The sequence below is a fragment of the Chaetodon trifascialis genome, chromosome 23 (genome assembly GCF_039877785.1).
Source record: "Chaetodon trifascialis isolate fChaTrf1 chromosome 23, fChaTrf1.hap1, whole genome shotgun sequence".
Taxonomy (NCBI): Eukaryota; Metazoa; Chordata; class Actinopteri; order Chaetodontiformes; family Chaetodontidae; genus Chaetodon; species Chaetodon trifascialis.
Genome location: NC_092078.1, coordinates 3,972,501 through 3,985,546, shown reverse-complemented (window position 1 = coordinate 3,985,546; position 13,046 = coordinate 3,972,501). Strand labels below are relative to the sequence as shown.

The window sequence follows — 13,046 nt, the reverse complement described above, 5'->3', positions numbered from 1 at the left end:
GCTTCCTGTCAGCTCTCTACTACAAGAAAAGCTCAAAATATAGAAAAATTACAAATTAAAACTCCCATCACAAGATCCCAGAGCTCAAAGTTAACAGTCAAATTACATTTACAATTAAAAAGAGAGAAAAGTCACATTTGAGAAGCTGGAAGGAGATTTTTTTCTCTATAAATGACCGAAACAATTAATCCATTAATTGTATATCAACTGATTTATCGTTTATTTGACTGTTTCTAACACTGCAGACCTCTACAGAAGTATATTTACGTGCATCAAATGAATCAGATCACCATAAACTTGTGGATCCAAAGATAAATTCTTTGGATCCAAAATTGCTTTTACCTCGTTATCTTGCCACTATCATAAAAAAAAGTACTGCTGAGTGTTTTCTAACAAATTCGGATATCTTCTTTGAATATCGAAGAGTGAACCGTAGCAGCTTCAGCATTCAGTTTTCCCACACGACCAACTTTTTCAGCACGGGACGTTTTTACTCTCAGGCTGCAAAAGGCCGCCTGCATCAGCGTCACTGCTCCCTCGTTATTTTGACTGGACTTGAACCTTTGAGCGAGCGAGACGTGTGAATGTCCAACATTAGCCGCGCCACAGCGGACGCTTAATAACATGAGGCCCTCGGCGGGCTTCAAAGGGTTTCCTGGAGACCTCCATCTCCTGCAGACTCCACAAAGGTGTGTGTGTGTGTGTGTGTCAGATTCCTCACATTCCCTGTCTTCCTTTCAAAAGGGTGAAGGGTTAACGGTGCTAGAAAGCCTAAACAGCCTCACCTCCTCCCCTCTGTCCCTTTGTGTTCGCCTGCAATCAGCCCTTATTTGTTTGCTTTATGGGTCTGAGCCCTGCACTGTGTGTGTGTGTGTGTGTGTGTGTGTGTGTGTGTGTGGGTGTGTGTGTGTGTGTGCAATCAGACTCCTGTTTGTTTGCCTTAAGGCCCCCCATCACCCTTGATTATGGATTTCTGAATGACAAACACACACACATGTATGTCATGCTTAGATGCACATATATGTACTTTCACTCTCTCACATACACACACACACACACACACACACACACACACACACACACACACACACACACACACACACACACACACACACACACACACACACACACACACACATTTTCTAAATACCAGGTAATCAGTACAGTGAGACTAGGCTCATACCAGAGCTCGATGGCAGGAAGGGTGAAGTCCATCTGCAGCACAATGCGCTGTTTGTTACTGCTCCATCCCCTGTGTGTGTTTGTGTGTGTGTGCGTTTTTAAGTGAGTCCTTCAAAAGGTTCCAGGAAACTTACATGTGATTTACACGCTGTTCCGTCATACGTGTGTTTAGAAGAATCACTTTTCACTAACAGACAGCATCAGCGTGGATCAGTAAACTGGATGTGCTCTGCAGCAGCTTGACTCCTCATGAGGCACTTAAGCGAGTTCAAACTGCATCTGGAGCTCAAGCACCGAAAGCAGTTGAAGCGGTGGTTGAAAGAAACGCACTGGAAGAAATGGTGGAGGCAGTTGACACGAGCACGCTGGAAGAGGTTGAAGCAGCAGCTAAACCGAAGCGCTGCAGGGAGCTGAAGAGCAAAAGGAAGCGAGAGCGCCGAAAGGAGCGGAAGCGTCCGTTAAAGCAGCAAACGAGTGAGTCGCGAAAGGAGGAATTAGTGACTCTTCAGAAACTGCTGGGTGGCGTCACAGAGACACGGTCTACGGTTGAGGTGTCAGCACGTGATAGGATGGGAAGCGTCAGAAAGAAAGGACACGAAGAGTCAGTGAAGTGGGAATGCTAAAAGAAAGCGCTAAAAGAAGCTGAGGCGTCAAAGCAGTCAGAAGCGTAAACGCTGACATGAGCGAGAGTCAGCTGACGGGCAAAGAGAAACGAAGCAAGCACCGGAAAACATTCGCTGTGACGAGCGAGACGCTTCTTCTCCTGCGTCAACTCGTCTCCACACGTTCCACGAACCGTCGCTACTGAACAGACAAGACGTATTGACGATGTCGGATTAGATTTTCCTGTTTCAATTCAGATTTTCTGCTTCGTTACATCAGAGCTCTCATGAACACACGTCTGCTGAAGAATGTGGACAAATCAAACCCTGTTTGTGTGTTTACATGCTGTCAGGCCAGGTGATGAACATCTGTTCACCTGGTGATACAGAAGATTTGGCTAATCCTCAGTCAGCACAGTGAGCTCGCTCTCCATTGGCTCGTACGTGATGGTGGAAGCAGAGCGCAGCCTGAGGACACTGTGTTCATTGTTTTTGTTCATGTTGGGATTTTTAATCTGTAATTTAATCACTTGTGCAGCTGGAATTCCTCCTGTCTGACAGTTTATTCAGTCTCCTTCCATCTTATGACGCTGCTTCCCAGGCTGCTGAGGGATCGAGGCCTTCACAGAAATGCTTCAGATCAGAACAACCAAAATAAAAAATAACAATCGCCTCATTTTCCATATTATTACACATGTGAGGAAGTTATTTATGAGGTAAAAACATGAAACATTTGCTGTTTCCAGCCTCTAAAAGGTGAAGATTTGCAGCTTTGTCATGCCTCATCTCAAAGTGAATATATCTATGTATTTTATAGGTAGTTTTAGAGACTAAATAATCAATAATTGCAAAAAAAAATCCTAATCAATAATGTGATCATTTGCAGCCTTGTTATGGAGCTCTGAGATGTTTTAACGGCGAGAGTTAAAATCACATAACTTATATTTTGAGTGAGATACAAAAACACTAATTAAATACCAGCATGAGGGGGCGAGCGAGGTTACAGGGTTAAAGGGAATATCCTCTCTCTCTCCCCAGACCACTGATTTAGTATGATGACGCTTAATGTCCTGTTTCCTCTTCCATAACACAGAAACATCTTTTTAACATGTGTGTGCGTCCAAGCTGGCCTCTAGGAATCTGTGTGTGTCTCTGTGTGTGTGTCTCTGTGTGTGTGTGTGTGTGTGTGTGTGTGGAGGCAGGCCAGTGTCATGTATCATGGAGTCGCAGTTTAATGGGCCGGTTAATAAAAGCCAGGCCAGAGGAGACAGATAAACTGCAGCAGACCACACGCGTCGAGGACCGACTCGCCCACACACTCGCGCTCATACACACTGCGCTGGACGCTTTGCAGATTAACGGACTCGTCTTCTGGTCTACGAAACGTCAGAAAAATGACCACAGGCCACGAAGCATTCAGTCTGTTATCACATAAGACAAAGAGAGGCTGGGAATCTTCTCGCTTGAGAGGCTGGAACCAGCAAAAACACCAGAGAACAGACGTGTTGCAGCTTGATTTTCCAACCGCAGACACACCTGAGTCCGACCATGACATGACAAAATATTAGCGTTTGTCTCAGAGGCGGCAGAGGATTACCATCCCAGTTAGCTGAGAGCGCTAGAGAGCCTTTTAGCATTTTTTAACTCACTGTTTGGGTTCATAGCAAGCAGCTGTTTGTAGCACTAAAGCTCTAAAAACCCACTGTACGTTAGCAAATGGAGCATTTAGCAGCTAACGAGCATGATATGATCTTCGGGAGCTGGTGGAGACCAAAATAGAGCGACATGGACAAGACTAACGTCGTTCGGTGTCTACCAGCTGTTTGCTAACACATTGGTCAAACCACCCTTGTCTAATGATAATATGTCAATACTGTGTTTCTAGCTTGTTCTTCTGCCCCCTAGTGGCCCAAAAAACAAATGAATACTTCTTTAAAAACAAGTGCAGAGTCCTGACAGACAGGCCGGTTAGCTTAACTCCTAGTTATACTGCATATAGTGTGAGTCACGTTAAGCCTCCTCTGCAGGAGATTATTAAATCTCCCACAGGCAGCTTTTCACTGAAATTAGCTTTTCTTCCTTCGTCGCTTCATGGCGAGTAGATACTGAGCGTGGACGCAGCGTATTTAGCGAGGAGAGACCATTAACACACAACAAACTCAATTCAGCATCATGGAATTTTTAGATGCCCTGACTTCTATTTTTTTACACCACCCCGATGAACCGCCAACCTCATAAACTCTCGTCTATCCCTTCGGCTACCGACGCCCCCCATTTCCGCTCATCCTGTCGATTTAACGAGCAACCCGCCGAGGAAGCGCAGGAACACACACACTTTAAACTTCTCTGTCCACAATGCTCGATAATTCATCCTCAGCAGCGTCACAAGCGAAGTCATTTACAGTCAAGGCCCTAATCAGACCCAGACTGGTGTGTGTGTGTGTGTTTGTGTGTGTGCATGTGTGTTTATGTGTGTGTGTTTGTGTGAGGAAGAGGTCTTGAGGAATGCCAGGAATGTCTATTGTTCGGTTTGGGAGAAGTGATGGGGGGCAGACTATTGTGTTTCATGGCTCTTGGCACCGCAGACCTCAGTCTTGCCCGAGTCTCCAGAGACCCAGCGGCACAAAAATCTAAACAACGGGATGTGTGTGTGTGTGTGTGTGTGTGTGTGTGTGTGTGCGCGTGCACGTGTGTGTTGTCCATCAATCAGTCTGCGGTAAAATTCCAAACAATCACATGAATGTGTGTGTGTGTGTGTGCATGTGTGTGTCCTCCTTGAAACAAGCATCCATGAACAAAAGTGGAGGAGCGAGTCGACGGAGGAGGTCTGCAGCGCCGAAGAGGCGGAAGACGAACTGAAACGTTGCTCCACATGTACGACCTGCTCGTCCAATCGGCTGTGGGTCACATGATGTTCCTGTCACGTGACATCTGTGTTGTTAATGTTGTTTGTGCTTCTTACACAACATGAGTTAATAAATCTGAATCAGAGGAGCAGAAAGTGTCAAAACATGTCAAAATTGCGTTTTATTTAAAGTTCCCACAACTCGTTTCTCCTTCACCCACTTTCCCTGTTTCCATTCTTTCATCTCCTCCTCCTCCTCCTCCTCCTCCTCCTCCTCCTCGTCCAGCCTTCGGGCTAAATAAATGTTTAGTTAATGTGTAGCGCAGATGAAAGAGTGAGCCGAGATGAAAGAGCTTTGTCATAAAGTCCTGTTTGCCCTGTCAAAACACCAAACATGATATCAGCCTCTCTTGTAATTATCATTTTAATTTCCTGACGTTCGCTCCTCCCGCCGCTGGGAGCGATCGGCGCTGCCACGTTAACCCCAGCCTGCGCCTCAGTCTCGGGGACGTTTCCTGCTCTGCTGCCCGGTAATCTCGAATCGAACTCAAATTTTTTTGTTTCGTTTCGCTGCTGACTTTGAGAGGGATTTCCTTCCAACGTGACACGAAAAGACGCAGAAATAAAGCTGCGTTTCTAACGGTGAGTTTTGGTTGGCTGATCGCACCAGAATGAACGGGAAACATTTCCTATTAATGGAGGGATAAAACCGAACACCTGCATCTTTAAGAAAGCCCGGCCGAGCATGACTGGTACTCCCAAATTTGAGACCTGAACTCAAGCAAAGGGTGTAATTTGGAGTTATTTCTCTTCCCACTGGGCTTTGCAGCACTTGACATGCATGGACAGAAGGCCGGTGCAGCCAGAGAGAGAAAGAGACATTTCTTAGCGAGTTACATTCGAAAATGACCAAAACCAAAAGTTAAAAACTCCACATGGGATCCAGGTTTTCATTGTCGTGTTCAGGATGTCACTGTCCAGCTTTGCTGACCACAGCTGCTTTAAATGCACTTCACAAGATCAGTGAAACTGAGTGCAAGGACTGGACTTCACAGATTATTGCTCATTTTCTGTTGATTCTTCTTTGAAAAACAGGATTTTATGAAGACTTTACACTCAGTCATGACTGATTATCTTCAACAGAGAAAATCATCCCATCGTCGCCACTTAAGGGAAATATTAAACAGATTGCTGCGTGTGAGTGTGTGTGAGTTGAACATGAATAACGTGTCTTTACAGTAAACCAGCAGCTGGTTAGCTTAGCTTAGCATAAAGACTGGGAACAGGGGGAAACAGCTAGCCTGTTTTTCTTTGTTTTCACTCTGTGACTCTGGTCAAAGGTGACAAAAACCACCTACGAGCGCCTCTGAAGCTCTAAAGCGAATGCTTCCCAAAATGTGAGCCTCTTCCTCTCTCTGTGAATAATCCAAGTTTTTTAGCCTTCAAAATCTAGAAGCGTCCATACAGCATACATGCACGCAGTCACGTGCGCACACCTGCATCGACAAAGCCATTTCCTGTTCGGTCAGCGGCTGTAAATAAACTGTTTGGTCTTTGCTCGCTTCCCATTAATACTGCTTCTTTACGCACAAACATAAACACAAATTCCACCAACGCATTAAGTCCAAGGTGGACGGGAAGCGGAGGGGGAAGGGGGGAACACACACACACACACACACACACACACACACACACACACACACACACACACACACACAGAGGGCGTCGAGTTGGATCTAACAAAAGGTCGCCGAAAACAGGAAGTACTACAAAGGAAACATTTCCAGGTCAAGCCAACAAAACATCCCCGACATTCTTTCCCTTCCAGAAATATATTGGAAAACTCATCAACACCCCAAAAGATGCAAAGAGACAAAAACTCCCTGACAGCCGTGAAGAAGGTCACGTGATACAGTCACAGTAAAGATGTGGCGTTACGAGTCAAAAATGTTCAAATCTCAGAGTCGGAGCGTGTTTAGACTGGAAACATGCGATGTCAGTGGAGAGTGTCAGGCCTGATTATGCCCACATCCACACACACATCAAACATAATTTCTCTGTTTCACACGGGAGTTCGGTCCTCCGTGAGCACGCCGCCCTGACCCGCCTTTCAGATCTTTATTGTGGACACGGCGGTTGACAAACCGACCCCACCGCAGCCTCCCAGCGGGTGGAGTTTGCCCAGTTTTCGTGGAAACATCCATTTTTCTTGACACCTAAAATCTGTGACAGCTGGGCAAAATCAACGGCTGAGTGGATCTGTTGTGAGGTAATTAGGCTATTAAATGATTAGTTTATATTGATGTTTGCCAATTATAAAGCTCTAATCAAGCACAAATGACAAAGATTTGGCGAGCTGAGCTGAAATATGAGGATTTTCAGATGGTTTTGGACTGTTGGTCGCCCAAAACGAGTTATGTCGTGGTTTACTCATTGCATCGTCTAAACTGTTGATTAATTGAGAAAGCATGATGGAAATAACCTGAAGCTGCAGCTCTAAATCATCTACTGCGTGTAAACAATGCACATAACGTGCCACAGCTACCATAATCATGAGGTACACAAGCCTGCGAGAGTTCAGCTAACACGATTCTTCTCGTTTCGGGGTGTTTCTGGGTAATGAAGTCTTTTAACTGCCGTTTGAGGCTTTCCCCCAAAAACCAGCTAAATGTCATATTTCTAAAATGATCTTTTCTTTCCGTCTTGTCGTGAACACTCGGAGCACATTCTTTCAGATAATGGCTGCCTTAATTAGGAGGAAAATAAAACAGTACTTAACAGCCGTGTGGGTGCTTTTCACCCTGAGCTGGCTCGTTAAAACATCTATAAAGCATCACTCCTGAAATAAAACGAAAACACTGCTGTCTTATCCCTCCAGTGAACTGCTCGGCAGGCCAGTGAATTCCTGCGGTTTGCCAAATTTAGCCTGCAGGCCTGCTCGTCTGTCGGGACAATGCAGCAAAGCCTGAACTGAATATGTTTTATTTAAAGAGCGAACAATGATGTGAAGGACGGAGGAGAAAAGCTCCAACAATTCCCGCTGAACTGAAGTGAACGCCAGTGTGTCAACATGTTACAGAATGAATCACAGCGAGGGGTTTCAACCCAAAAACACACGAGAATCTAATGCTTTTCATTTCCGGTGTTGCACAACTCCTGATTAATGTAATGGAAACCTGTCAGACACAATACGACCGTTTATAAATCCAACACAAGCCTCCGTCTCAAAGCTTCCCGGCCAGACTTTAATAGAAATGTTGCACAAGAGCGCCATTTTCCAGCTGAAGTTGAACAAATCATCATCTCTCCTCGCCAGCTCCGCGTTTCCTTCCTCTTCGGTCCAACATGGCCTGCTCCCTGAGTGAAAAAGCCCATTTATTCACAAACGCTCCTACAGTAAAACACGGCACAGGGGAACCCCGGCGTGTAATTTCCTGATGTTTCCGAGGCAAGCGTGCTGGGTATCCGTCTCAGTTTAGCTTTAATTGAGCTTAGAATAACAGAAAAGGCCGGGACGCAGGTTTCTCACACTTACTAAAATACACGCATGAAAACACGCACGGCGGAGTCCCTGTAGCTTGGCAGGCAGCCATCGTGAACGCTATACGCTTTAAAGAATTAGCTCATAAACACTCCACCGTGTTTAAAAAACTACAGGTTCTCCACAAGGGGGAGCTGTTTGGTCACTGTCGGACCAGTTCTGCCAAACTGCGCCACCTATGGGAGGAGAAAGCGAGAGCAGCGACAGCTCTGATTGGTAGATGAAGATGCGTCGATGCTGCCGAACAAGGACGCTTGTTGGGGAGAAAATCTGCTTTAACATGCTGCAGGTTTCAAGCTGCGCTGCATCAGTATTTCACATCAGCGATGCATTAAAGGACTGAGCGAAGGCTCTATGAGGCGTTTCAGACCACCGTTTCTGGTTTTACGGCCACAGCTTGAACCTGCCGTTCACTTTCTGTCCAGCACAAAGCAGCAGAGTGAGCAGCGAGCGATGGCGGTGAACTGCTTAAGAGGCAGAGAAACAAAGAGGGTGTGTTCGATTTAAAGCGTCATGTGGCCGCGAACATGACTGTCCATCTCCACTTTATGGGGCCGTAAAACTGAATGTCACTGTTGTGTTTGCTGAACTGATGCGGCACAAAGCAGCAGCAGCAGCCATGACTCACACGCTGAGGTTTCAGCCAATGAGGTTATTTCTGTCCACACACACACCTGGTTTTTCATAGCGAATAATGACCTCCTGAGTTAGAAGGAGAAACCTCCACTCAGAGGCCACCTCTGGACCAACAGCCCTGTTGTGTTATTGAAGGAGGTGGTAACGACGTTTGGCTTTTGACTAAGGGCCCTTTTCCACTGTTAAAACTATACGAGAAGAGCCAAGTGTGCAAATGTGAGCATTTCATCATCCCTGAGTGTGTGTGTGTGTGTGTGTGTGTGTGTGTGTGTGTGTGTGTGTGTGTGTGTGTGTCTGGCAGCAGACTCCCGCAGTGCCTTCCAGAGGGTTCCTTGTTCTTGCAGTAATGAGTAAAGCCCGGCCGGTGGAGGCTGTGACGTGATTGGCAGGGAGTCGGGTTCAAAGTGCAACAAGGACCCGCCCAGATACTGAAGCTGTGATTGGCTGTTAGTGCCAGCATCTTGTCAATCAAGGTGGGTTTCATACGTGTGCAGGGTGGTTGTGTGTGTGAGTGTCAAAGCACATAAAAACACACTGATTCACACAAACGCACACAGATTAAAGGTTATCATGATGTTGAATGTCATGTCATAAACGTCTTATTCTTGCAGGGGTTTAAGCCCAGTTTTCATGTTTTCATATTCAGCTGCAGGATTACTCAACATGCTGGGAAACTCTTTAATCTCCCTTCAGGAAAAGTTAAAAAAAGTGCTGCTATCTGGCTAATAATGTTTAACATTAACTCCTTTTTCAAGCTGAAACGCTTAATTATCAACAATTTCAGTGAACTATTAATCATTTCAGTCATTTTTTTAAAGCAAAAAAGCCAAAAAGTCAATTACAGCTGCCTCTCAAATGTAAATATTTGCTAGTTTTCTTCTTCTATGATAGCAAAGTGAATGTTTTTGGATTTTTGGAGGCTGGTTGAGCTTGGGTTTGGAGACATTTTACAGGTCGAACGATCAATGAATCAATGAAAACAATCTGCACATTCATCAATAAAGAAAATCAGTCTGGTGCAGCTTAAAAATGTTCAGTATTCCTTAATTTTGTTGACTTTAGAGGTACAAGTGTGCTGTTTTTTGGGGGGATAATGCTCAAAAATAATAAACCAGAATACGAACTGATGCTGTTACATGTGGAGCACATGTGGACAAGGACGCACACTCTCTCACACACACACACACACACGCACACACACGGCGTTGGGAAAGCCCCTGCGAGTCAGACATGCAGTACATACCAGACACTGACACACACACCGTGGATTTAAATGGTGGCATTCTCATAACCAGAAGCATTCCTGAAGACATCGATGTCCGTTCGTCTGTCTGACTACGTGTGAATTCACACTGTACACGCATGTGTGTGTGTTTGTGTGTGTGTCTAACAGCATTAGACAAGGGGGGGGGGTCTGCCTGCAGCAGAAAACCCAGCGACGCTCCCACCGCTGGACGGCTGGTCCGGTTTCAAAGCCAGGACGAGACGCGTTGCTACCAAACAGCTGTCTGAGGCTGTTTGGCTTCCAGCACCAGTAAAATCTCCCACGCTGGTTTCAAGGCTGAGCCCAGTGAAGAATCAGGTGAAGGATCAACGTCAGAGGCAGGAAAGTTGAGAAAAATAACAATAAAACGTGGAAAAAGTCGACGTTTCTTTCTCTAGTCTGTCCTGCATCTGTGCTGCATTTCCAACTACATCCACTGAGGGGCGACGACGAGGTAAAGAGGGGTGTAGAGTTGATTAATGAGCTTAAAAATACTGAAGGATGTTTGGAATGAGCATGAGAATAGAGAGGGCAGAGCAAAAATAGCATCCAGGTGATAAGAAAGTGCTAAACTGAAAACGTTTCAAAGAGCTCAACATATAATTCAAGCTTGAGCCGACATGCCGTTAAATCTGACCTCAGATCTGCAGGGCAGTTTCAGCCCACACCCTCTAAGCCCCCGTTAAGATGCCAAATCCACTTTAGTTCACAGGCTGGAAATATTCCTGCCATTAGTTCTGCTTCCTGAGCCAAAACACCGGCGTCGGGCCGCGAGGAGGACGGCGGCAAAGAGGAAGAACAAACAGCTTCTCGTCCTGCAGAAACTCGAACATTAAAGCTGCTCGTTTTATGCTTTTATATCCACGATGGATCAAATGCCAAGCTCTAAATGACAGACAAAGCTGGTGAGCCAAGTGGAGCATTTAGCAGATAAAGAGCCAGTTATTTCCCTCAGGAGTTGGTGGAGACCAAAACAGAGACAAAAGACAGTGACTATTGGACAGTGGGTCCATAAATGGGTAACTTTCACAATAAGTTCACTATTACCGATATTGGTATTGGTATCGTTCCCAATATTGAAGAAAATTCTAGATCGGGTATCGGTGACACTGGAGCCGATCTGCTCAGTCAATGCAGGGCTGTACAGTGCGACAATTTTTGTCACATTTGTTACTAAAAATCATTCTGTGCGAAGAGAAACATGCATCCACTAGCACAAGTGCGACGGTGTTGCGCTGGTATCATGTCTAAAAAACAGTGGGGAAAACTTATTACTGTCTCTTGTCCTATTCGTCAGTTGTTGGAACAATGCTTCATGGGAGTTGTAGTTCTAAGGGTGTACTGTCCTTCTCAATCCGAATACAGAAGAACTACATTTCCGGCTAAACGTTCCCGCCCTCGCTGATCTGTGCCGGGAAACTGCGACTTTTGCCATTTTTGTAACAAAGCAACCGCAACAACTAAGAATAACAAGAAGACTCAAGCAAAATGAAGAGGTATTTTTCTGTAGTTCCTACCTCAGTAGGTCACGACAACGAGGATAAAAGACGCCGTTTGGAGAAAAATAGAACTACTACAGCATTTACGGAGTCCGATACGTACGGCGGCACAAGTGGTAACACTGTCGCCTCACAGCTAGAAGGTCCCGGTTCGAATCCCGCTGTGAGCACTGGGGGCGTATCCTCCACCATGCCTTTGGTGCCTGCTGCTCGAGGAAAAAGGGCCTTTCTGTGTGGAGTTTGCATGTTCTCCCCATGTTCACCTGGGGTATCCTCCATAAAAATACCCCCACTAAAAACATGCAAGAAAATCACCACCTGAATGGTGACGAAAAAGGAACTGGGTCCCCGGGCGCCGGTCGGATGGCAGCCCACCGCTCCTGGTCTGCCGCGGAGGAAAGACTACCAGGATGGGTGAAAAGCGGAGAAGAATTTCACTAAGCATGGCGTGTGTGTGCATGTGTTTTCTTTCTTGCCACAGACACAGCGCACACACACGCACCTGCACTTAGAAACGCTGAAGTAAATAAATATTTATATTTGTATGACTTTATGTGTCATTTATGAGATCGGACCCCCCTCCCCACCCCAAATGCTTCCTTTGATTCAAACAGCTGATTACTGAACACACAGTCCCAGATGTCCACTGCTGCGCCGCTCATCAGAGGCAGCTCTTCCACTGACACCCAGGAGGTCAAAGGTCACTTCCTGCGAAACATTCCCTATCTGCGAAACGCTGCCTGGATGTGCGTTTGCACGCCAGGCGAGCAGCTTCCCGAGCAGACCGGGAAGAGCTCGTCTCCACCTCCACCTTCCTTTCGACTCAGGCGAGCCAAGACAACTTAAGTGTCCGTAAGACGACAGATGCACATCCGTTTGAGGAAGACAAACGCTCGAATACTCCCTTTGAAGACAAGCTATGTGGAAAAAACCATGTGCGTGCAGATATCTCAAGTGCGTGTCGCGATGAAGGTGATGTATGAGCACCTATGTATGTATTTCACATTGTTGTCGGGCCGAGCGTTTACCTCCTGACTGTCAGCTTCAGTATCCTGTACGATCCCTTGATGAGGATGAGGGCTTCCTGTCTGCTGCCGTAGAGGGCGGATCCATTTATGTTGATGAGCTCGTCGCCGACCTTCAGCTTCTCGCACAGGGCGGCCTTCCCTCCGTCCTCGATCTGTGGACAAAGACATGAATTGGTTGAGATAAAAGAGAAGAGCTGGACGGCGAACAGAAGCGCATTCAGATTAAGAAATGAAGGAGGAATAAAAAAGTCAGTCAGCGATACGTCCCCGCTGCCATGCCGACTCCTTTAAAGCCCATTTTTAGAGGCATTTTTGTTCAACTGCTCTGTCCCCATGGCGACGCCGCCCTAAAGAGCATCTCCAAAACAGCCTGAAACACACATCCCACAGAAACCCATCACATTCCTCTGTAATAGACTGTGTGTGTGTTTGCCACAGCGCTGACTGAG

The 13,046-nt window shown here is 46.1% G+C and overlaps 1 protein-coding gene across 1 annotated transcript in view; it reads right to left on the bottom strand.

The window, feature by feature from the left end:
• Positions 1–13,046, bottom strand: part of shroom4 (shroom family member 4) — a 56,680-nt gene that overhangs the window by 21,890 nt on the left and 21,744 nt on the right. The window contains exon 2 of the mRNA XM_070993765.1: positions 12,598–12,749. Coding sequence (XP_070849866.1) covers positions 12,598–12,749 — 152 coding nt within the window. The remainder of the gene's footprint in view (positions 1–12,597; positions 12,750–13,046) is intronic.